Raw genomic sequence first — 23,930 nt, 5'->3', positions numbered from 1 at the left:
AGATGAGAGAAAGAGAGCAAAATAGAGGACGAATAGAAGGAGGGGAATAGAGAGAAAGAAAGAGAGTACGTTTCTTCGTGTACGTGCGTGACGTCAATATGTCGAGGGTAATAAGATGGCCGGCGATAAAGTGGTGGGTGTAGATACAAGATAACAATCAGCTGCAGTAGCTCCTGGCAATCTCATGATTACAGGCTTAGCCTCCAATCTTTCCTTCTTCTTCGCTCTCTTTGTCTCTCTCTCTCTCTCTCTCTCTCTCTCTTTCTCTCTTTTCTGCTCGTTTCGTCTCGAAGCTGCTACCTTCCTGACCATGCCTTTTCGAACGACGTCCCACCTTTCTTTTTCCCCATCTTCCTCACGAAGCTTTACGATATATTTCATAAGCGGTATAGATCTGCCCACGAGGGGTACACAGATCTTCCCCTCCCCTTCAACTTGGCGATCCTCGAGTTCTAGTCGTCCTTCTTCCCTCTTATAATCTCTCTGCTTCTCCATCCTCCTTCATCTCTCTTCCGACTTTCCGATTTTCGCACATCGAATATTATAGGCTGACGGTGCAAAGGAGCAGAAGCCGCCAGGTTTCGGCGTCGACGGTGGTGCAGGGGTACCGAGGGGCCCCAAGTACCCGGGCTCCATTCCTCGGGCTCTCTCTCGGCCACAGGTACCTCTTAATAATAATTTCGATCGGTAAATTGGCGTGGTGCATATTTCAGACTTTGATCGTTATCTCTCGCGAGACTGTTGGTTGCCCGTGCTTTCGCCGCGGTTCCGTTTTTGTGGGGGATGGAAGAACGACGCAGCCTCGGGGCTGCACACGGACGAAGGACGAATCGTTCTCGCAACTCCTGAACGCGCGGCTAGAACCAGGGATCGAAATCGCTGTTATGTTTTGATGAATGTAATTTTCGATGCAGATACGATGCGAATACACCTTACGTCAATCTTACATTTTCACTTTGCGTTGCGTGTGAGATGTTCAATTCTGAATTTAATTGATCAATTCTTATTGTAACATATCTTGTTATATTCTTATTACAATTTTTTATTGAACTCTCAATGTTCTTTTTTCTATTTTTTTTCATCATCTCTTTCAATGTAAAGTATAATAATATCTTTATTAAATATTTTTTATATTAATTTCTATTTTTACTACTCTCTCTATTATTTTTTTTTAATTGTTCGATGTTATAGCTTATCAATTTAAATCTGTCAAGATCTCGTATTTATATTTCGTCCTCTATTTTTTTCACCAAATTTATGGAATTAAGCGTATAAGATAATCGAGTAGCGAATTATTCCGGTATCATTGTTACATCGTTTAATCAAGGAAGCAGCGGCAAGCGAACGCGCGCGCTAACTTTCAGCGGTAACGTCTGCGGAGCGCTGCTGGCTCGCTGCATTAGGCAAGAGCTCGAGCGCAGCGCTTATCGTCTCCTTAATCAACTCTATACCCAGAGCGTCGAAGTTTCCGCCGCAGTTAGCGGGTCCTTAGAGTGCAAGGATCAAATAGTCTGTGCCTGAGAGAGCGTCGGGTTCGAGCGACGAAAACCCACCCTCTCATTCTCGATTTCAAACGCAAATTCGCGTACAGCGTAAGGTTTACCAGACCGGCGAATCCTGTGCGAGTTTCGCTCGCTCTTGCCAAGGATCCGCGGTCGACGAAGTTAGTCACGAGACCGATTCGATCCGTCGGCGATTATAATCGAATCCAAGATGCCTAATCTATTCCAACGGCTGCTCCTCTTCCCCGGCTCTTTGACCCTTCGTGACGCTTTAACGAACGGCTCCGCACCTTCCCGCTGTCCACCGGGAATTTCCGTCCGTTTGGCTGGACACTGGCGATGTAGTTGAGCATTATAGCGGTCATCCGCGAATTACCCATTAATTCATAGAGCGAGCATCTTGCCGCGAATGTTCGATGCGCATATAACAAAGAATTAACTTGTTACGTAGAATGCTGGAGATATTAAGATTTATGTGACAAAACATTTATAAAAATTTAATAAATGTTTATTTAGAAATTTCTGCGCGTGAGATAAAGTTCATCGATTTTTTTTTAATCGATAAATTCTTTTGACGGATGGATCTTTTTCATTTGTATCAAAAATACTTCATTAAATCAAACTAAAGATTTAAGATACGATGCACGAGATTATGTGAATTGATTTTTCCGTTGAAAACTCTTTACTGTTCTGTGAATATTCACGGATATTAATAGCCTTGCACCATCTCATCCCCACTCGAAACTATCTACCCTACACTTTTATACAGGGTGTCATTGATCAGGAGTAAACGTAAATGTCTGTGTATCACATTGCGTGTCAGATCCACGCGGTGACGTCATCGCGGGAATGAATCGCGCTTGAATACGGCGGCCGCGATCATAAAAATTCACATCACGGACCGGCGGCAGTAAATAAAACCATCGTCCTCCCCTTCCTCTCGTGCGCTAACATATTTCTTCACGCTCCTTACATCCTTCCACGCGCGAGCTATCGTTTCTCCTTCCGAGGGACCTAACGATTGCGCTGTGTGGCAGATCGAACTTTTTAAAGTGGAAATTCACGAGACGAGGGAGGAAGCACATGGCTCTTCGCCACGACAAAGATCTTGACGTGCGGCTTGAAAAATCGTTTTAATCACGCAGTGATGAGCTTCTGAGAGAATAAAAGAAAAAGTAGGAATAGATGAAGTATATATACAAAAATATCAAAAAGATGTGATTTTTTGACTATTTTCAGAAGATATTGAAATTGTAAAATGATAATATCTTTTCCATCTTTCTTCTTTCTTTGTCTTCTTCTTCCTTCTTTCATCCCTTTTTCTTCCTCTATATATATCCACATATATATATATATATATATATATATATATATATATATATATATATATATATATATATATTTATATCATTGACTTAATCACTGAAAAAATATAATGTCAAAATGTAATAGAAGTAAATTTTATTCTAATTCTGATGAATAATTTCATATTTCTTCAAATAATATGAATCTTCATTATTTCTTCTTATAATCAATTTTATTGTTCATGTTAAAAGAAATTGATTTATTGGATACATTTGCAAATGCAGTCGCAATTGAAATTGAATTATCAATAAAGGCACACATTTCGTATTATCCTCGAAGCTCCCTTCTTTTCTATTAAACTCTCGGGTTGTTCCATAGGTGTCATCGTATTTATCAACGCGTCCCTTCTTCGAGCAACCCTTCGAAGGGGTGTTCCACACAGTTTCCCTCTCTTTACGACGACATAGCCGCGTGCTGCTGCCATCTCGTTTTAGTTTTGCTCACTATGCAGCAGATCCCCCTCTGTTCCCCTAAAGAACCCATAGCACTCCCTCTTCTGTCCCCACTATTAGTATCGCCGCCTCCCTTCTCTTTCTGAGCGTCGAATCTCACTGTTCCCTCTCTATGTTGCCCTTTTTCCCTTCTCCTTACCTCCACGGAAGCAGATACCCACAAAAGCTCTATAGCGCATCATAAAATCCTTCATAACGTATATATATTTCGTATTAAAATATTAAAATATTCATTTCGGGCATAAAGGCGGCCAAATTACGTCGGTTAACGTCCTCCATTCACGTACGAGTGACGTGGCGGTCCTTCCCGGTTTTTTTTCTTTTTTTTATGACTACCGCGACCTACGACACGTCCTAAATATTCGTTTTTATAGGCTCCTCGGCGAGCGGTATGCACTGATTCGTAGATCGTTGCGGGTTTTATTTTGGCGATTGTTAAAATGTGAATATTGTATATAGTATGTGTAATATGTATATGTATGTATGTGATCGAATTCACAACGACAGTCCACATTGTCGCGTTGCACTCTGTTTTAACAAATGATGAAATCCGTGCGAATTTCGCGTGTGCTCTCATGCAGCATTTTCGGTACACGCATATTTTGGAAAATGGATGCAACGAAATTTTGACAAGCTTTTGGACGATCGGTAGAAAACGAAAAAAAATTTACGCATCCATGCTCTATGCTTTCGATGACCGATGAAACGTGTTTGCTAACGAATATCCCATGTATGATGTAATGCTAGCTTGTATATTTTTATATCTGCAGGTGGTCCGAATAGGCCCCTTTTTTACGATCGCCAGGACCTACGATATGTTTCAAATATTCGGATTAAACGCTTTTGGATGAGCAGCTAGTCATTAAAGATCATTAAAATGTCTTCGACCATATGTTGAAGAATTTTATTATTCGGATAATCATCGTCATCACGATGCGAGTCTCGATGACACGTTAAGAAGGCCTACGATTGTATTTTCAAATGTATCTAAAAAAGATGCCCTAGCTAGATCTCGTATGTGTATATCCTATTATCGTGACCTTCCAACGTGGGCGAGGATTGTGAGTGTGTTATGTATCCAGGAATGCGTTCGATCCGTATTTCTCTTTTCGTGTCTACAAGCGGATTTCGTATGTAAATACGTTCTCTTAGCCACCGTTGCGAGCATTGTCGCGCATCTCGACAATCGACTGGACGATTATTTGGAATTCGAGTAATATTTTCAAAGCGTCGCGACTAATTTCGGTGCTTTGCCTGACGTGACGTTAGCGAGTAGATGTATTCATATTAAAATTAAGAAAGAAAAAAATCAAAAAGATATGGTTGCTTTGCGTAACGTGTATAAATTCTTGTTTAGTTTACATCACACACACACACACACACACACACACACACACACACACACACACACGCACACGTTTTGCTACTAAAATATATTTATTTTAAATTTAATAAATTAATGAAGCTACTGCACACATGTGTGCGATAAAATTTTTATTAATTATTTTAAGATACTTTTTGTATTAGTGATATTAAGATGTGCTGCGTAAGTGTAACATGTTATAAAAGATCCTAGATTATAAAGTCGGCAAGCGAAGAAAGAGGAAAAGGCGGACAAGGAAAATTGGCCGTTAACGCCCAAGCGGAATCATGTTCTCGCACTTTTCGGTGATTCTCTGATCGCAGGACAAGATGCATCTGGATCGTAGATTCTTTAGGGTTGAGCCCCGAATGGTGCGCCTAAATTATGCAAGCAACATTCAGAGATAAAGCGTTTTCGCGCAGTTAGGGCTAGACCGTTGTTGATTGTTTCCTATGTTTCCTCGCACCTATCCTTTCTCTTTCTCTTCACTTTCTCGTCCCTCATCCTCCTTTCTTCCCTCTCCACAAGTTTGTCCTGTGTACGCGACGTGGAAACCAGCTAGCTACCTGTCGGATCCTAAGCAAATATTTCACGGCAGCATTCAATCCAATTTGACACAATGGGGGTAAACGAAATCGAATTAAGGGTGCATTATGACGGCGCGACACACTCGATCGATCGACACGATTCAACGATGAAGCTGCGCGAGACCGGGCTGTCTACATCGCGAAGATAACGATCAAGGAGATAGGAGTAACAATATCTTGATCAATTAAATAGCTAAAGCGATTATAAAAGAGAAATTTGCTTTCTTGCTTCGTGTCTCCTCAATTTGAGATTTTTTAACCAATACGATATTGCAAATAATTATTTTACATATAACATTATTTAGGGAAGTCGTATATTTCTTTTTTCTATCAAAATAAAAAATTAAAAGGAACGTCGAACGTCTTTTGCCGTTTTTTAACTTGCCTATAATCGTCGATAATTTTTGAACGAGCTAGCGCTCGTGTTCTTTCTTAGCTCTTCCTTTCTCTCTCTCTCTCTTTTTCAAGCCTCTTTCTCTTTTATCCGATATTCTATATTTAGCCAAAGATGCGCGCGTCGCGTTAAGATCATATCACCTCGCTCGAATGAGCGCTTGACGAGATCCGTCTTCGGCATTTTAAGCAGCACCATTCATAATCTGTCAGTTCGCAGCGATACATATGTAAAGACGATTCTATTATTGCCCTCCCCCCCCTCCCCTCTCTCCCCGTTTCCCTCTGTCCCCATCGCCTGTTTACGGTGTCTCACGACAAGCGGTGGCACTTATGGCAACGAGCCACCACCGTTGCGCGCATAACGAACGTGAATTTATGCTCTTCGTGCGAGCATTCTATCGGCCGCTCGTAGATCATCGGCAGTGTCGGCGTAGTCGCGAAAAGTTGACGGACAGCGGAAGGTAAAAAGCGCGAAAAGGGATAGAAAAGACGGATGGCCGGTCTTATGTCACGCCTCGCCGATCAGCGAAGCTGTTAATGCTGATGTACGTGCGGGGCTTGCATAATATATAATAATATATAAATAATATATAAAACCGCGAAAATAATTTTACAGGGCGCCATAAAAAAAAATGATACCTTAATTAATATGTATTCGATACAATTTATAGTGTACGTTTCAACGCTTATTTTGAAAATATAGTACATATTATTGGGATCTCGAGCATTTTGCCTAAGATAAACTTTAGTAAGCTTTGCGTATTCGTGTATACTTGCAGCAACGGAATGGAGAAAGGGGACGTGGCGAGAGAAATTCCGGAGACCGTTCGCGGGCAACGTACACCCGCGTACACGCGGAATGCATAATTTTTCTCTCTCATCGCGACAGAGCTTTGCAACCGCGCGAGCGTGCCGCGATGGCGATAAGAAAGACGCAATAAAAGTCGTCGAAGTGAAATATCGACAATTCTGCGACGACACCGATCGTCGTTGGCCGAAGCGTCGCGATATTTTGAGCATAAACCACGGTTTCTCCGGTGCGTCAACAGAGCTTCATCGTTAGTTTCATCGTGTTTAGAAACGGTTAGAAACCTCGTGCACTTTGTAGAAAATTATATGAAAAATGCTTCGTAGGAATTTTTCCGAATCGAGACTTTTACTGCGCTTGTTTGCAAAATAATAACTTTTGATGCAAGTAATATTGATCTCCTTTACGGTCGATCTGTAAAGATATCTCTACGACTGCTTTTCGTAATAACATTACTATGAACATAAAATAAAAAAAAAAAAAAAATACATTTTATTATACATTAGGTCTCGATAAATTCGAGGCACACATTTATAATATCTATTACTTTTTTAAAAATATGTTAGGTCAATTCCTAATAAGAATTTCATTTTTTATATTCCAAATTTTCATTTTTTTTTCCTTGACATAATGCGTTCGGATCACAAGGCGAGAAAAGCCAGAGACGTATTACTCGTCGTGTCTCCTTCTTTATTACTTTTTATCGTAACGCTCGGAGAATGGACATACATCTCGTATAAGCGATAATTAGCCGCGCTTCCTCGCACGCGCGAGCAATAAAAAAAAAAAAAAAAAAGGGGATGTTAGCGGCAACAATAACGCGAGCGAGCGTGGCCACAGGTGCGAAGGCGCGCAAAGCCAGTTGGATAGTTGAAACAGACTACGACACAGGAGGATCCCGCGGCACACGATGATCTAACTCACCCCTTCTGAGGGGTGGCTGGCACGTACTGCATAATGCTGCTACCTGTGGCTCTCATTTAAATGTACTAAACCTCGCTCACTCGCGCATTCGTCCCCGACCCCTCTTTCCCTTCCTTTCCTCTTCTCAATGCACTTATTCGCTTTCGCTCATTCATTCCTTTTTTGTACGTTTGGTTCTTACTAATACCACCCTCTCACGGGAAGGGTTTGAACAATTTTCATAATTAATCATCTCGAATTAATATCTAATATATGCATTCCGCCTAATCGGCGATCGATCAAATTTCGATTAGATTTTTTTTTTGGGGGGGGGGGGAAATTCTATATCCGCGAATTTTATTATCGTCGATAATAGCGTGTGAAAATGCTTGAATAATTAAAGTTTATATATATTTGTGCATTTTACAGTACACTTGTCGAACCGTCATACGACTTTCATGATTTTATTTTCAACGTAATCGTCATAATTTTTTGCAAAAGAAAAATTTTGTCTTTCATAAATCGAGGTTTCGTACTGCGATGGATTAAACTTTTCGGCTTATCCCTCTTTCCCTCTCGCGTACGAGACGACTACGGTGCGAAGTGCGGAATATCGATAACGAAGGGGCGCGTAATCAGCGGACGAGTCGAGACCAACGATTACCCGTACACCTGTTGCACCGCGAGCTATGCGAAAAGGAAATGAAACTGTCGACGAGCAGGATTGTACCGCGACGGTGCCTGAAAAATTGATCTTTCGCTCGCGTACGTGACGAGTATGCCATCGTGTTTCTCGCAGAACAATTGTGACGCAGCGGAATAAAATCGCGCATACAGACGGTTATTCTAAATTCGAAAATGAAAAAATGAAGATTCCGTGACTATTAATTTTATGTAAGTGAAGTGGTTGCTCGTGCGAAGTGTGTAAAGAATATTTTGTATATTTTATCATTACTTTAATTAATAATGCCTTTCACGCGATACTCGCATTATGAATTTCATGGCTCCACCGGATATTCTCACAAGATATACTTCATCACAAGGACAGGAATATCCGAGCTATCGCGATGTCTACCGTGCCTGAGCGCGCGTACAATTATCCGTAAATTAGTACCTGTTGCATGCGTGTGCGTGTCACGAGAGATCACGAAAATGTTCACCGACCGTGATCGTGAAAAATTTCTGTCGTTTAAAGAACGACATATTTGGTAGAACGTAAACGTAGAGAAGATAAACTGTGCGCACATCCGAGAAGAAGTCGCGAGGAGCTTTGATCATGACAGACGTGGACCAGAGTTCTGTCACACGACGCGTAGAGTCGACAGCTCCGAGTCGCGCTTCTCCGAGTTGCCACGAGAGTAACGGAACGGTGCGGTTGCGGCGCGGTGCGATGCGGTGCGGTGCGGTGCGATGTGGTCCGGTGCGGTGCGGTGCGGTGCGGTGCGGTGCGGTGCGGTGCGGTGCGGTGCGGTGCGGTGCGGTGCGGTGCGGTACGGTGCGGTGCGATACGGTGCGGTGCGGCGCAGCAACGGCAGAGCAGCAACATCGGCGGCATCAGCGAACGAGCATCGTTAGCCTGGCGAGAGCGTAGTCGAGCGACAACAAGAGGGGGTCGAGAAGGACTGGCGCCTGGGGTGCCTCGCCTGCCTTCGTAGGCAGGTCTTGTTCAGGTTCCGCCTGATGCTGACGTACATCGACGGCCACCTTGCGAGGTCGACCAATCACGAACGCCGTATCCAACTTTGGAAGGGATGAACATGACGGTGGCGCGCATGACGTACCTCCACCACAAGCGGCTCCGGGAGCCTCGGGAACCTCGAGCGAGCTGCGAGGCGAGGCAGTCAGTCGCTCTCAGCTACGACATGCATAACGCATGAAAGCCCGAGCGAGATCTTTCTAACCCGTCTCTCCTCCGCCGCCATACACACACACACACACATACACGTACACATTCACATTCACTCTCTTGCTCTCTGTCTTACACACATATATACATTATCTCTCTTCCCGTATTCTCTCACCCACACTCACGCATACACGTATATCGTATGTATACGCACACTCACGTACACTCACGTAAAGAGAGGGACATCCACCGCCAGAAGGAACACACACGCACGACATCATATACTTACTCTACTCCCGCCGAGTCGAGTCTCTTCCGTTCCGCGATTACCGTCGTACGTCCCTTTACGCCGAGCCGGTCGGTCGCTTGCTCGTTGCTCGGTCGTCGGTCCGCGGTGGCAACCCCCGAGTGCAGTCGCGCCGTGCATCGTCGTCATCGGTTCGCGTTTACCACGTCGGGGCCACGGACACAACACCAGTGTGGAGTAATCCTCGCATCACCGTAGACGTCGTCGTCGTTTTCAAGAGATAGTGATTATTCGACAAGTTCGAATTCCCACCAGGGATGTGTGATCTCGGCTAAATCGATATCCTTGGTCGCGAGTGACTTCTCGATTCGAAGGACCGGAGCCAGAGAGCGATCTTTTGCTTGTGATTCTCGTGCCAGAAGAAGAAGAAAGGAAGGAAGAACCGGAGTGCCGCGACAAAGCGGTGCTCCGATTCACGTTTTTTTTTCCGCGGGGGCCCACCCCGTCGGAGAAGACCGAGAAGACGGTACACGGACGCCTCTTCCTTCGTGGACTCGTCGATGTTTCCGTATCGTCGCGTGTACGATAATCTTGAGAAACTATGGACGAAAATTCGTCAAGAGCGATGACCAGCTTCGTCTGGTATTCAGTGTGTCATCGCGAACTGTGGATTGTGCCACGAGTGAACAGTGATTAAAAAAAACTTTTCGAGTATCGTACGATCGTACGTCATTGTAAGGTGACTAAGCATACAACTGACAGCGATTCGATTCTAAGATCTTGCGAGGAGACTTCATCGCGACAATCAATATTTTCGTGGAGATTTTTTATTGAAACATAAAGATCTTCATTTTTTTTTAATTTATCGACAAAAATCGACGTTTGGAGATTCTTTCTGCAAAAGGGGTACGCTCGAAAGTTCGCACGTACCCCGTGGACGTTCCACACTGTGGAACTACACCGAGGGGGTTTTACGAAACCTCTCGACGAGCGGAAAGTAGATGGCCGCTACCACGTACATGCCGATTAGTAGCGCAGTGTCTACCGACCTGGATGGTGGTTCGGGTACAACGATCGGAATGAACATCGCCGTAGGTGGCTATTCTTCGGGCTCGCCCCGCAGCGCCGCCGACGCCGGGGAGATGAAGTATATGCCGGCGCCGCAGCATCATCACCATCATCACCATCACCATCAGGTGACGGGCTCGCCGTCGCCGAACGGACTCTCTCATCCGGCGGCGAGTCTCTCCTCGGCAAATCCCTGGGTGAGCCTACAGCCTGGCAGCGATCCCTGGGCGGCCTCGATGGGCATGCATCATACTACCCATCATCCTCATCATCATCCCCATCAAGCTAATGCGAGTCTCGACGTGAAACCACTGACCGCGGCAGCCGCGGCAACCGCGACGGACCAAGGGATGCACCATCGGGGCCCGCATCAGTCCCCGGGCATGGCCTCGCCGCACTCTTGGCATGCACCGGTCGTTCCGTCGGCGCATTACAACCCTAGCGGTGGCGCGGCCTCGCCCACCACCCTGCAACAGTACCACGCGGCGATGAACGGCATGCTGCACCAGCATCCGCACCAGCATCCGCATCAGCTGCATAATCATCAGACCGGATTACCTCACCACTTGAGGGACGCACACAATCACAGTCCACCGTCGGGGCATCCGCTGCACGCGGGGCATCCTCTCGACAGGGATCACAGCGCCGGCGAGGAGGATACGCCGACGTCGGACGATCTCGAGGCCTTCGCCAAGCAGTTTAAGCAGCGACGCATCAAGCTTGGCTTCACCCAGGCAGACGTCGGTCTCGCACTCGGTACTCTCTATGGGAACGTTTTTTCTCAGACGACAATTTGCAGGTTTGAAGCTCTACAGTTGAGCTTCAAGAATATGTGTAAGTTGAAACCATTGCTGCAGAAGTGGCTCGAGGAAGCGGATTCAACGACCGGCTCGCCGACGAGCATCGACAAGATCGCCGCTCAGGGTAGAAAACGGAAGAAGAGAACGTCGATCGAAGTATCGGTAAAGGGCGCGCTCGAGCAACACTTTCACAAGCAGCCTAAACCCTCGGCTCAAGAGATCACCTCGCTAGCGGACTCGCTGCAACTCGAAAAGGAAGTCGTCAGGGTGTGGTTCTGTAATCGACGGCAAAAGGAGAAGAGGATGACGCCGCCGAATACCCTCGGCGACGGTATGATGGAGGGCATGCCGCCGGGCCACCAGGGACAGGGCGGCCTTCATCAGGGTTATCATCCGCAGGATCACCTGCACGGCTCGCCCATGGGCCACAGCCACAGTCCGCCGATGCTCAGCCCGCAGGCCCTCACGGCTCACTCGCTTGCGGCTCACTAGCGTTCGCCGGGGCCTCCCCCGTTGGGCCTCGCGGTAACCTCGCAGAACTCGACAAACGTGTCGTCGACGGCGGAAACGACGACCTTGCCGCCGTTCTACCATCACTACCTTCAGGCACGTACCGGCAGTTACACGACTTCGTAGCTGACGGATTCACGGCGCCCTTTCTACCTGCCGGATGGCGGCGCTCGTTATCGAAACGAGGGTACGAAATGGTGGCTCGTTCAACGAGATTCAACGGGGTTCAACGAGGCCGATACCGGTCCACCGGGGAGGCTGAGGAGCTGACGCGTTCGGCTAGCGATCTTTTGTCGACCTTTACCGCCGCGCCCTGATCCGAAAAGAGGATGAAATAGACGGAATGAGAGAAAGACGGGATAAGGAAGGACACGTCACGGCCAACATCCTTCATCCGAGTTCTTCAGGATACTTTCGTCGTCGTCATAGTCATCATCTCATCGTTGCTGTTGCGATTATTTCCTTCATCGACGATGTTCCGGTCATAAGTGATACCTTCTCATCGTGTTTTTCCCATCCAGGAAGAGATCGAGTGTCGTTCTCTCGAAGGGTACAGCCGTAGTGATGACGTTCCTCTTTCGTGTGGTCAGATCGCGGCCCGTTCGTCTGTTTGCGGAGTCCGAACTGGACCACGGACTTTGTTGCTATTATTGTTGTTGTTTTTTCGTCATCGTTGGTCAGCGGAAGTGAATTTACTTGACGGTTTCCGACGGTAACCTGAAGAGAGATAGTTAATAACAAGATGCGGCTAAAAAGAACGGAGATGTGTCTTTATCTCTTCTCTCTCGCCCGCGAAGAAAGCGGGAATCGAATGTCGGACACGAAACAAACGTCGCAAGGGTGTCTTTTCCGTGCGCGTGCGATTTTCCTACTTATCGTCTGCGAAGAGAGTCTGAAATTCGCGGGACAATTACGGACGGACGAACGGGCGACAAAAAAAAAAGAATGTACGTTAGGAGCGAGTGTTGTGTTCGCGCGAGATTTGCTCGGAGCAAACTCGACGGATGATGTAACATAAGTATAAATATGGACTGTAAATAATGTACTAGATAAAGCTAGTAAGTTAAGTGAGAGAGAACATGAGTCGTCGTCATTGTCATCGTCGTCGTCATTGTCGTCGGTGAGCGAGAAAAGCAGACGCAGGAGCTGGAATAGACGGAGGAGAAAAAGATAAAGAGAGAAGGCAGGGAGGGAGACAAAGAATATGCCGCGCGACGAAGTAGAAAAGAAGAGGGACAGTTTATATATATACAAATATATATATATACATATATATATATATATATGTGTATGAGAGGGACAGGAACGTCTACATATACATCGGAGAGGGAACACGTGTCGGGAAAAACGCGTGCGAAATCCTAGCGAGATGGCAAGACAGATCCCCCCTCGCGCGAAAAACCCCTTCTGTATAAAGAGTAAGTATACATAAATCTATATGTGTATATATATACACACGAAAAAAGATCTATATATATACATATATATATATAGATGAAGATATATTATATATAAATATATAGAGACAAAAGGATATATATGTATATGAGAAAACGCGAAATGTGTGGCGATACATTTGAAAGCTCTATGTCTATGTATAAATCGGAAGGTTTTAACTATGTTCTTATATCATTATTGTGTATTATTATTATGTTTATTATTACATTACTATTATATTATATATATTATCACATTATTATTATTATATTGTGACGTTCATTGTCTGGTCTCGAGAAAATGTTGTAAATGTGGCAAATCCGGCGTTAACGCGGTGATCTTATATTATTATTACTATTATATAATATTCGCCACCACTATTATTGTCACTTATTATTATTATCTCTTATTATTGCGATTATTATAATTTAATTATTATTATTGTCATTGTCAATATTATCGATACCTGTACTTGCCCGGGAGTCGAGAGCGCGGCGTCGAGAATCTCGTCGTCTTCCATCGCTGCCGGGCACGGGTATCGAAGGATTCTTCCTCTCTCGCTCTTTCAATCTGTGTTTCCCCTTGCCTCACCGCTTCTCGTTTCACTCGTCTTCTCTTCTGTCTGAATTGTTTTTTTTTTGTTTTTTTTTTTTTTTTTTTTTTTTCAAATGGGCTTAGGCAGATGCGAAGCTGACGCACGCAGTTCGCGCGCGGTATCATATACTGAAAGTACAATATTTTACGTCACGAGGTTTGTAATATTAGACGATGATAAACTATGTGATTTACGTGGAAGTGTTATTAATTGTCCGATCAGATTATTGTATAATGTTTGTATTATAAAGAACGGTACAATCTCTCGCTCATATTTATATTCTGTTGTCAGATCCTATAACATAGTAAAAATAAATAAAAATTTTCGATATGACACAAGACGGAATATAATATTTAAAATGCTGTGAGAAAAAGAGTATTTGTCGTATAAATGATATTTCAGATTGTTCTTACGTAGAGCAGCTGCGCTTCTACCTAATCTTCTTTGATTTGTTTGCCGATCGTCTCTTTATAGAATCATCTCGCACAGAATTTCAGTTTCTTTTTTCCGTTGCTTCTGCGAATCTCGGCGCGCATAATTAATTCACGCGTGATATAAAACATACAGAGACACTGAATAAAAATAATAAAGCTGTCGTTCTTGACGTTGGTAAAATTAAATTCGCACTATAGTCTTTAAATTTTAAGTGATTAGAATAAATGTAATAATAAGAATAGGCACACGAGAAATTTTCTTTACGCGTTTTATAATATTTGATAATCTCGAATAATGACCAAAAATTGCACACATTACCGTATATGTTGTTATTGTTAAAAGAATCATATCCATAGTCAATATTTTAAACAATCGTAAAATCTTTTTTTCCTCCACGAGATATTTATTTTTTACTATTGGCATAGGAATATCTATTTAATTCAGTTAAAATCTTCAGTGATGTTTTATTCTGTAAATAGATATGTAGAACGATAGGTTTTTCTACGAGAAACAAACATGACCTTACACGCTCTATGAAATTTAAATTACGTCTCGAGAAGCCACGCGTTCAAAATCAAGACGAGATCGATCGTATGTTTGTTTTTCTGTTTTTGCTCTAGCGCTTTGTCAAGGTTTCACTTTTCGCCTTTTTTTGATGTTGTTTTAAAACCGTTCGGCGGAGGTGGTCACGTGTCTCGTGCAGCACCCCCATCCTGAATATTCACGCGCTTTTTTGTGCGGCTCGCTCTTCCTCTTCCCCTCGCTTCGATAATCGCGTTGACTAATCATGCGTATCAATGTTTTCCAATCTGCTCTATAATATTTGCCGTATAATTCTTACGTTAGCAATTATTGATCTCGGGACTGTGTTCTGAATACGCATGCAGAAACGTCACGCGAAGTATTCCGTAAAAAGATTTTCTTCGATTATCATAAGTTCCCTCGATCACCTTTTTGTCGTTTTGTTCAGCTGTTTTTTTTTTTTTATCTTTCGAACCCTCTCGATCGACTCTCCGTCTTTCTTTGCGGCTCTTTCTCGGCGTCGTGAAACGCGTAGGTGGTCGCAAACTTCATAGCGCCGACGCACACCTTCGCTCTCTCTCTCCGGCGATTTATTTTTCATTTCGATCGTTGTGTGGTACCTTGGTTAGTCGCGACGATGTACCAACAGTGTGCCTACGCGAAACGCGGCGTCACCTCTTTTTCTTTTTCATCGATAGGCTCGTTACGTAGCGTATCGCGCGAATTCATTTGCCTGGCAAATCATCGTTGTCGATGCTGACACAGTTGTTGTTCTTCGGTTCCGATTTGTCAGCTTTGCGATTTTCCCGTCGCATGACTATTTAATCTTTTGCTAAATTTAATATTGATAGAGAAGAAATGATTTTCTAGACGTTGGCTTGAATGTCGCGAATTTTCTCATATAATTTCTCCACGTTTTTTATGAAATTTTATTATCGCATTAATTGCACGTTTTATATTTTTATTTTGCATATTTCTTTGGTTGTTGTAATTAGAATACAATGCTTAAAAATAACACAAAGATGATAATAGCATCAGCGACTCATTATCACTCGGGTCATCGTAAAAAACACACTCTTGACGGGCGCGTTCTTATTTGAATAAGGTAGTTCAACGAACTCGTTTGTCATTGTCTATTAATGGCCGAAACACCGCGTTGACATTGCACGTATTTACCGAAATACCGACGGTAATTTATATGCTTCCATGGTATCGTACTTGCGTCTGGCAGTTGAGGCTGCATAACGATGCGCTAGGTATGTATAAACTGCCCGGTACGCGTTATAATAACGGTATCTACTAGGCTAAAAGAGTCGTTTAAGGGCGAAAACGCGCGCCGAAGCCGCAGCTTGTAATTCACGGTTCAATTTGGGAAAAGAGAGATCTTTTTATGGGGACGCGCGGCGATCGTTTTATGGAGCGCGCGTCACGAAACCTTAATAAGGAGGGCCCATCTCGTAAGGCATCTCGCCGAGGCCTACCGCACCGGAGATCACTCTCTGGACGAAGCGGCATTACACGGCCACCGCGCGACCCGCTAATTATCGTAATTCTTGATCGTTATAATACGCTTAACGCATCGCGGGCCGTTCATTTCCGTAATTCCTCGACGTTTCGATAATGGCACGGTATCTTGAGCCCGACCCAATCTTTTGGCTCTGTCAGACCCTACTTAAGGGTATTCAGCCGTTGCGCGTCTACGATACGTGATACTAGATTTTGAATATTTTTATAAAGTGAATCTAGTCTTTGGCGCTATTATTTATAAAGACAATGCTTGTTGTCTTTCTGCCAATATAATATGTGAATATCTTATAAAATATTTCCACATGGAATTGGTTAACAAATACAGAGAATGTTGTAAAAAATTCCTCTGAATCTCTCCGAATTTCAAGAATTACACATACGTTTATTCGTCTGATAATTTGTATTCTCGCTTTCTCACGAACTTGAAAGTTCAGCTTCTTTATTACGATCGATTGTTTTCCTTTGCACATCATGAATTAACGTCTCCTACAAATCAGTTAACGCTCTTCGTGCTATCGTCCGAGCTTTAAGGTCTTATCTACGACTATCACAGTGGCTCGCGATCGCAGTGGAGGTATATTTGCTTACCGGGACTGGAGCTTTGAAATTTTACGAGATCCGATATTAGACCGTCTATCCTCGTGCGAAGATAGAGCCATTGAATCCTTCCTGCATTAGCGACGCTCGTTAGCCTCCTTGTTCATTCGAATACAGTCGTTCTTCTTTGACATAATTGCCGCGCCATCGTCGAGGACGAGTCAAATCCTTGTTAGGTCCATTTATTGATGCCGGCAAGATGTATAATAGAAACGTTTCCATTTTCTCGCAGGTTTGCTCCAAGAAATTTCAGGCATTACGTCGTCCGACGTCGTTAAGCTCGCGCTAATATCCTTCGTCAGTCTCGTGCATTACAGTGTCTTTCCCTGAATATCCTTTTTTTTATTCACATACGTAATTATTCTCTGCAATAATGACGGTGCAGAAACGTTTATATTTTGTAAATTGATAGTCGATTTGGGATCATTAATTGCAGGGTATTTCTGAAATAAATATTATGCGACTTTACTTGTTGACCGGATCGATTTTTGACTTGCTACTGATATTTACTACGTGACGAATGATTCACAGTACAATTATCTATTTCACGAACGAAGGAAATTCGAATAAACTTTTAACGTATAGCGAAAATCTCATAGCAGTTCCGTGAACATTCAAATTCCATTCGGAAAGATTTAAAACTCGCGTTAAATCACGGAAATTTGTTTAAGTATATCGTGCGCAAATATTTGCAAATGCGATGTTAATAGAATCTTCTTTTTTTTATCAGGAGACAAGAAAGCTCATCTCTCATACTTATTGTTAGTGTGACGCGTAATTCTCTCTGCTCAAAATAGCTTTACTATATATTACATTACGATAATGACACATCCGCGATTACGTATATTATTATCAATCATAGCTTCTGTGATTATTTGCTCAATTGGCCGCTGTTGCTTATCACCGGGATCTTTCCACATTTCTTCGAGATAACGCGGTACGTCGAATATATTGTCGACTTCGTTGGGTTTATTTTCGCGCCTCCCAAGGATCAGATTTGCCGAGAAATAGTGATCACTTACGAGAAATTTCACTCTTTTTAAGAAATCACATTGAAAGCATCGACGAAAATTTCGTTAACGAAATTTTTATATATTTTGTCGATTAAATCAGTATTGGCAAAAACACAATCGGCGAAATATATGTCGATGATTTTAATGTAAAATCGTTTTTAATTTCAATGGCAAGTGCGCAGTCTCGATAATTGTAATCATGTAAAATGATTACATAATGTCGCAACGTTCAATTTAAAAATGCTGTAAATTTATTTTTAAAACGCAAAAACATCGCGTTAATGAATGATATGCGAATTGACGCTTAACGCTCATTATTAAAATCATTCAAAAGATTTTACTTGCGCCATTTGCATATACATGTGTATATTTTTTATATACGCTAAACCCGAATAATTCAATTGACGATAGTGAATTATAAATTCCGCGTTTGCGGAGATTGCCCTACACGTTGATTTTATTATGCGATCATTTTTTTATTACCGTATAAAAAGTTGTTAGCGAATTAAAAAATTGATAGAAAAATTTTCCTTCGAGAGGCGCATTAGCTACAAATCTTCTGCATTAGTTAATTAATCACGTATTATTATAATAATAATATTTGCGTTACATTAACAAGTCACATAGGAAATATGTTAAAAGAAAGTTGTATGTGATATGTATGTTTGAATTTAATCAACGTTTGTTACTGCTACTATTATTTTTTCTTTTTAACAATATCAAAGAAAAGAAAAAGAGGGTAAGAGGCAAGGAAGGAAAAAACATTGATTCATAAAGACGCATACAGACTTGATGGGTATTTTCTTGTCGTATTATCATCATGTAAAATAATATTAATTAAATATTAAATATATAATATTATTATATATTAGTAAATATATACATGTATATATATTTAATATTAATATTAATTTATACAATGATGTGATATGATACGAGTAACAAGTCTGTATCCATCCTAATGTGAGAAAAGATTTGTTGAACCAACAAAATCATCTGCCATCGCGGTTAAATTTGTTGTGAGAAACGAAACGAGAGAAAGCAATACAGTTTTCCCCCATAAAATTTTTATCGTTTAGATGAATAATTTGATTGAAAGAGAAAGAGAGAGAGAGAGAGAGAGAGAGAGAAAGAGAAGAAAAAACGGGTACACGGCCGGCAAAGTGATTTTATTATGTCGACAAACGATTTTACTCATCGGCATTGTAGCGAGGCGCGCGATTGTGAGAATCGTTGCGAGACCGACGGATGCTTATAATTTAGCTCTCTCGCGCAAAAAGAATGGGCGTCCCCGGGATCGAAATTAACGGTGATCGATCGTACTGGGTGATTTTATTGGTTGAACAATCGCACCGTTCGTTTTTTAGGGCGCCGAAATACGAGCAAGAGAGAGAGAGAGAGAGAGAGAGAGAGAGAGAGAGAGAGAGAGAGAGAGAGAGAGAGAGAGAAAGAGAAAAATCGATGCAAAATTGAGAAACGATGAATGAGTTGTTCGCGCAAAATTCGGCGTTTTTTTTTTTTTTTGAACATGTAAAAAAAGAGGGCAAAAAGAAGTGTGAAAAGCGAGTGGCAGAAAAGTGGTGCGATTGACGAAAAATCGATGTCGATTATTGCGATTGTGGCGAACGACGTGTTCGCATGCATGGAGATCGAGGAGCGCAATTGTTCATTATGAAATTCTTTTCTTGGCATGCGCGAACGTGAAATTTGACAATTGACAATTGGATCGTTCTGCGAGACAACTAATTTTCTTCTTCTTATCTTTCTTATAGAATCAATGATAATGATTTCGCGAAACAACCGCGCTCTTCGATTCATTCCCGTGTAGAGAATGAAATCGGTATAATTTCGATAAGTTCAATTTTTTGTTACATATGTTTGTTAAAATGCATACATATTGAATAGTATTTCAAATAAAATTGACGGAAATATTTAAATATAAAATACTATCTTTAATGTCTGATACATATTTTATATTAAATTTTTAATTTAGATTTGAAACATATTTTTCTGAGAATATTTTGCAATTTATATTTTGTATTTTATATTTAAATTACTCTTTTTTATTTATAAATCACACAATTCTGATATGCGTCTGTAAAAATGTTGAAACGTAAACTCATAAAAATTACACCGATTTCGATGGATTTTAATTTCCGATCGTTTTCTTGAAATATTAACGCGTGCGGCTGCTGCAAATTGCGAGCGATGCGCATATAAGGGACAGGCGACAAAGAGACATGTAAAGATACGTAATTTACAATTAGAGATACACGTATACACGAAATCGTTAAACAATACGCATTGTAAAGAATTCTTTTCCCCCCGCCCCTCTTATCTCTATGCTGTATATTATTAATACAATTAAATCTTAATTATTATTAACGTAAAAATAAAAATCTGGCGAATGATGGTGAGCACACGTTTTGTTAGAATGGCGGAAGCTAAATTACTACTGAATTTCGATTAATAAATGACATGAAAGTAATACAACATACACCTGGCGTTTTGCTTTATTTGCCGGTTCATCATCATCATCATCATCATCTGTGGTCGGAAAATTCTCATCTCTCTCTCTATCCTTTCGATATTCGGTATCAGTATCATGAGAATAATCTTGTCCTACGGATCCTCCATATAAATTATTAGCTGTATCATAATGCATGTTTATATGTGTGCGTGTGTGTATAAGTTGATCCAATAAATGCAAAAATTTTTATCTAGTTTTGATGATTGCCGGCAATCTACATTTTTCGTTAATGATTGACAAGCGTTTTCTGCACGAGACAAGCTTATACATTTAGTAGACATTCAAGATTAAAGGGCGAATCTTCATCCGAATTTTACGGAAATGAATATTGTCGCGTCATTAATCAATCAGTCGTTCATTATCTCGTAGAGGCTAGGATTTTTTTGCAAATTTTTTTCTTTTTTCGTTGAATCATTGTGGGCGAATACTTTTACTCTCATGTGTCTCATTTCCATCTATGATGTATCCATGAATAATTACAGCAAAAGTTCATTCGCGCGACTTAACCGTGGCGTGATATTGAAGTCTTTCGTTGTATTAATTAAGAGCTTAATAAGCAGCGTGAGCGACGTGAGAAAACGGCAAAAAGTGTGTATTCGCGCGTATATAATCGATCGAACCTGAATAACTCTTCATCTCTCCGAGACCTTTTCTTCGCGATTGTCTTTCGCATTTCCACGAACAAAGTGCAGCTCTGGTTATCGATCGATGGCGAGAGAGGTACCTCGCCCGATCTCTCGATTATTCCATCTCGTACACCGCATCGTGTGTAATTATCACACGATATGATGAAATTGCCATGACGGCCAAGTGACAAGCGGAATAATCGCTTGTCGCAGAAAGAAACATGCCTGAGATAGCGAAATTGATTAAGCGTCGTTTATGATATTGCGGCGAACGAGTATGTCTCAATATATATTATTATATGTTCCTATATATCACCATGGTTGAATAAAAATATTGTTCAAAATTATATATCTTTCGCTTTAAAACAATGGATGAAAATTCGAAAACGTACGCTGGAAAATCGGAATTATTGATTATATTACGTATCGAGTTCTAAAATTAGTTAATAGTCAATTAGAGTCACATATGTGATTTGACACATGAACGTATCCAGAAGATTGACCGGTGAGCGATATTTTAGTAATTATTCCGAATAATTAATAGAATTATTTTTAAGATTTTTTATTATAATATTAATACTTTAATATATTTTTTAAACACATTATTTATGTTTCACAATTTGTTTTATCATTTAATAGTCCATTACGCGAAGAAGATTGAAAAATATTGTGTTCCAACGTTCGCGAATTCCTAGAGATAGGCCGTTGTTTGCTCATCATCGAACGCATCATACTGATTCCGAAGGTGTTTCTCGCTACGCCTACGGTTACGCATCGAAGGCTCGTGTCGTTATTGCTTATCGCGAAATCAAATATCTTGGCACGTTTTACCTTGAAGAAGCAAGTCGCCTCCTTCCATCGGGATTTTATTACCCGCGTCAAGTGACGTAATCCGAAACAAAAAAAGACTTTAACATCGACTTTATCCGGTAACAATTAAAGCATATCTTCCTTTTTTAAAGAATTATAGTTTTGATTTAGATTTGCATTTAATTATTGTTTACTGTTTAGAATTTGGTCGCTGCCATTGCTCAATCATTTAAAATCATTTAAAAAATTTCTCATTGGATAATCCCGATCGATTTATTATGTCGCTTATTTTCTCTGGGCATTCTTTTTTTATCTATCTCGTAAACATTACGTAAATAACTGCATTGCTTGATAAACCAGAATCGCGATGTAAATCACATGAAAAAACTGGATTGCAAAAAATGGTAACATTAGACGGAAGGATAAAACAAACATGTCTAGAAGAATCTATAACATAATTTAGAATTAAAAATAGAGGGAAAAAGATGAAAAAAGATAACGTCTTTTCAATAATTAAGGATTCGCGTGGAAAATATTGATTTCTATTATTTTTGTTTATGTGTGTAAGTGTGAGAGAGAGGCTACTTCAAAATATTTTTCACACATTCACGCTGCAGTTTTCTCTCGATATTGCAGGACAATTTCGAAAACTTGATGAAACTAATCCAAGGATACGTAGTAAATTATTATCGTTGCCGAAATCATTCTCGATTTGACGTAACAAGATTTCTGCTATCGCAACCAGTATGTCGATGTTCATTATATCACGCGTGATTTGACGCTTTTCGCTGAAATTATTGGTTGTCGCGTCACGCTAAATTTGAGTCATGAAATATTTAGATTGTTGATCGATTTCGATGCTGTTTGTCCACGTTATATCTACGTAACTATTCTACACGTCCGTGAATTAATTGGAAGCATGTCACGTTTGGTCCAATTTTTCCACGTGGGATTGGAGGAGAAGTCTTTTTTTATGCGATAAAAGTATCACAGTGTTACATAAAAATATTTTTATGCGATAAAAAAGTCATAATCTTATACGCAAATATATTACGTGAAGAAACTTTATTATATATTCTATATTAATACATAGATTTACTAATAATTAAACGCTATATATAGCTGATTTGATCGCACGAAAGTATACTAAATTACGGAATGTTTTCTCTTTTGTTATTCTCTTTCTTAAATAAGTGATCTCGTTTATGCAAATCCGAGTTGATTTTGTAATAAATGAAGTCTGAATTTGAGAGAAGGAATATTGAAAGCGAAATTCTTAAAAATTTTTGGATCAAAATTTCGAATACAATGCTTTCCAACGAGCAATCGATATAAATTTTTTGATTTTATTAGATTTGTAATACGATTTTTAACATTTTTTTTTCGGTATATTTATCGTTTTTCTGTTTTGGTCCAATCCCTTCGATCGTCGGTCTGTCGTGCGGCGATTTCACCGCCGTAAAATTAGCAGGTGCGAAAGGTGCTCGATAAAGGCATCGTTTTTATTGTATCGGTAGGACAACCACGTAACAGCTCGTTTCTTCCAACCGAACTCGATGTCCCAATTGTGTAACGGGCTTAAAGTACTTTAAACCACTTCTCGTGCCACGCCAAACGATACGACGCAGGATACGACTGACCGTTATATCCCGAACGCGTTCGTTTGTCTCGTAAATCTCGACCGGGTAAAGCCGTGGCGTCTCGCCTTTTTTACAACCCGCCGAATCTATTCGAGAGAATAATACACGTTCCTCTGCCGGCGTTTTTCGCGGCGATGAAAAAGGGGCGCTCCTTCCCCCGCGTCTTCTCGCGCGTGTACGCTCGCGCGAGAGTATTTTTACAGTCGGTTTTTACACGCATTGTGTTCGCGGTTTATGTCGCGCTTATTTTTACGGCCGTTAAAGGCGAAAGGATATGATCGCGCTGCTGGGAAACAATCCGTTGATTTCATTGCCTGCGTTCGTTTTCTGCTGCGGCTTTCCCGTGCGCAA

General features: G+C 41.4%; 1 protein-coding gene across 1 annotated transcript in view; it reads left to right on the top strand.

The window, feature by feature from the left end:
• Nucleotides 1-9,233: 9,233 nt before the first annotated feature.
• The window catches only part of Vvl (ventral veins lacking), a 43,676-nt gene continuing 28,979 nt past the window's right edge, over nt 9,234-23,930 (top strand). The window contains exon 1 of the mRNA XM_070307967.1: nt 9,234-13,265. Coding sequence (XP_070164068.1) covers nt 10,471-11,829 — 1,359 coding nt within the window. The 5' untranslated portion in view covers nt 9,234-10,470 and the 3' untranslated portion in view covers nt 11,830-13,265. The remainder of the gene's footprint in view (nt 13,266-23,930) is intronic.

Source organism: Polyergus mexicanus, unplaced genomic scaffold (genome assembly GCF_030449975.1).
Source record: "Polyergus mexicanus isolate NDT 795.1 unplaced genomic scaffold, iyPolMexi1.0 SCAF_2, whole genome shotgun sequence".
Taxonomy (NCBI): domain Eukaryota; kingdom Metazoa; phylum Arthropoda; class Insecta; order Hymenoptera; family Formicidae; genus Polyergus; species Polyergus mexicanus.
Note: the sequence above shows the minus strand (reverse complement) of the source record. Positions and strands in the feature narration are given on the sequence as shown.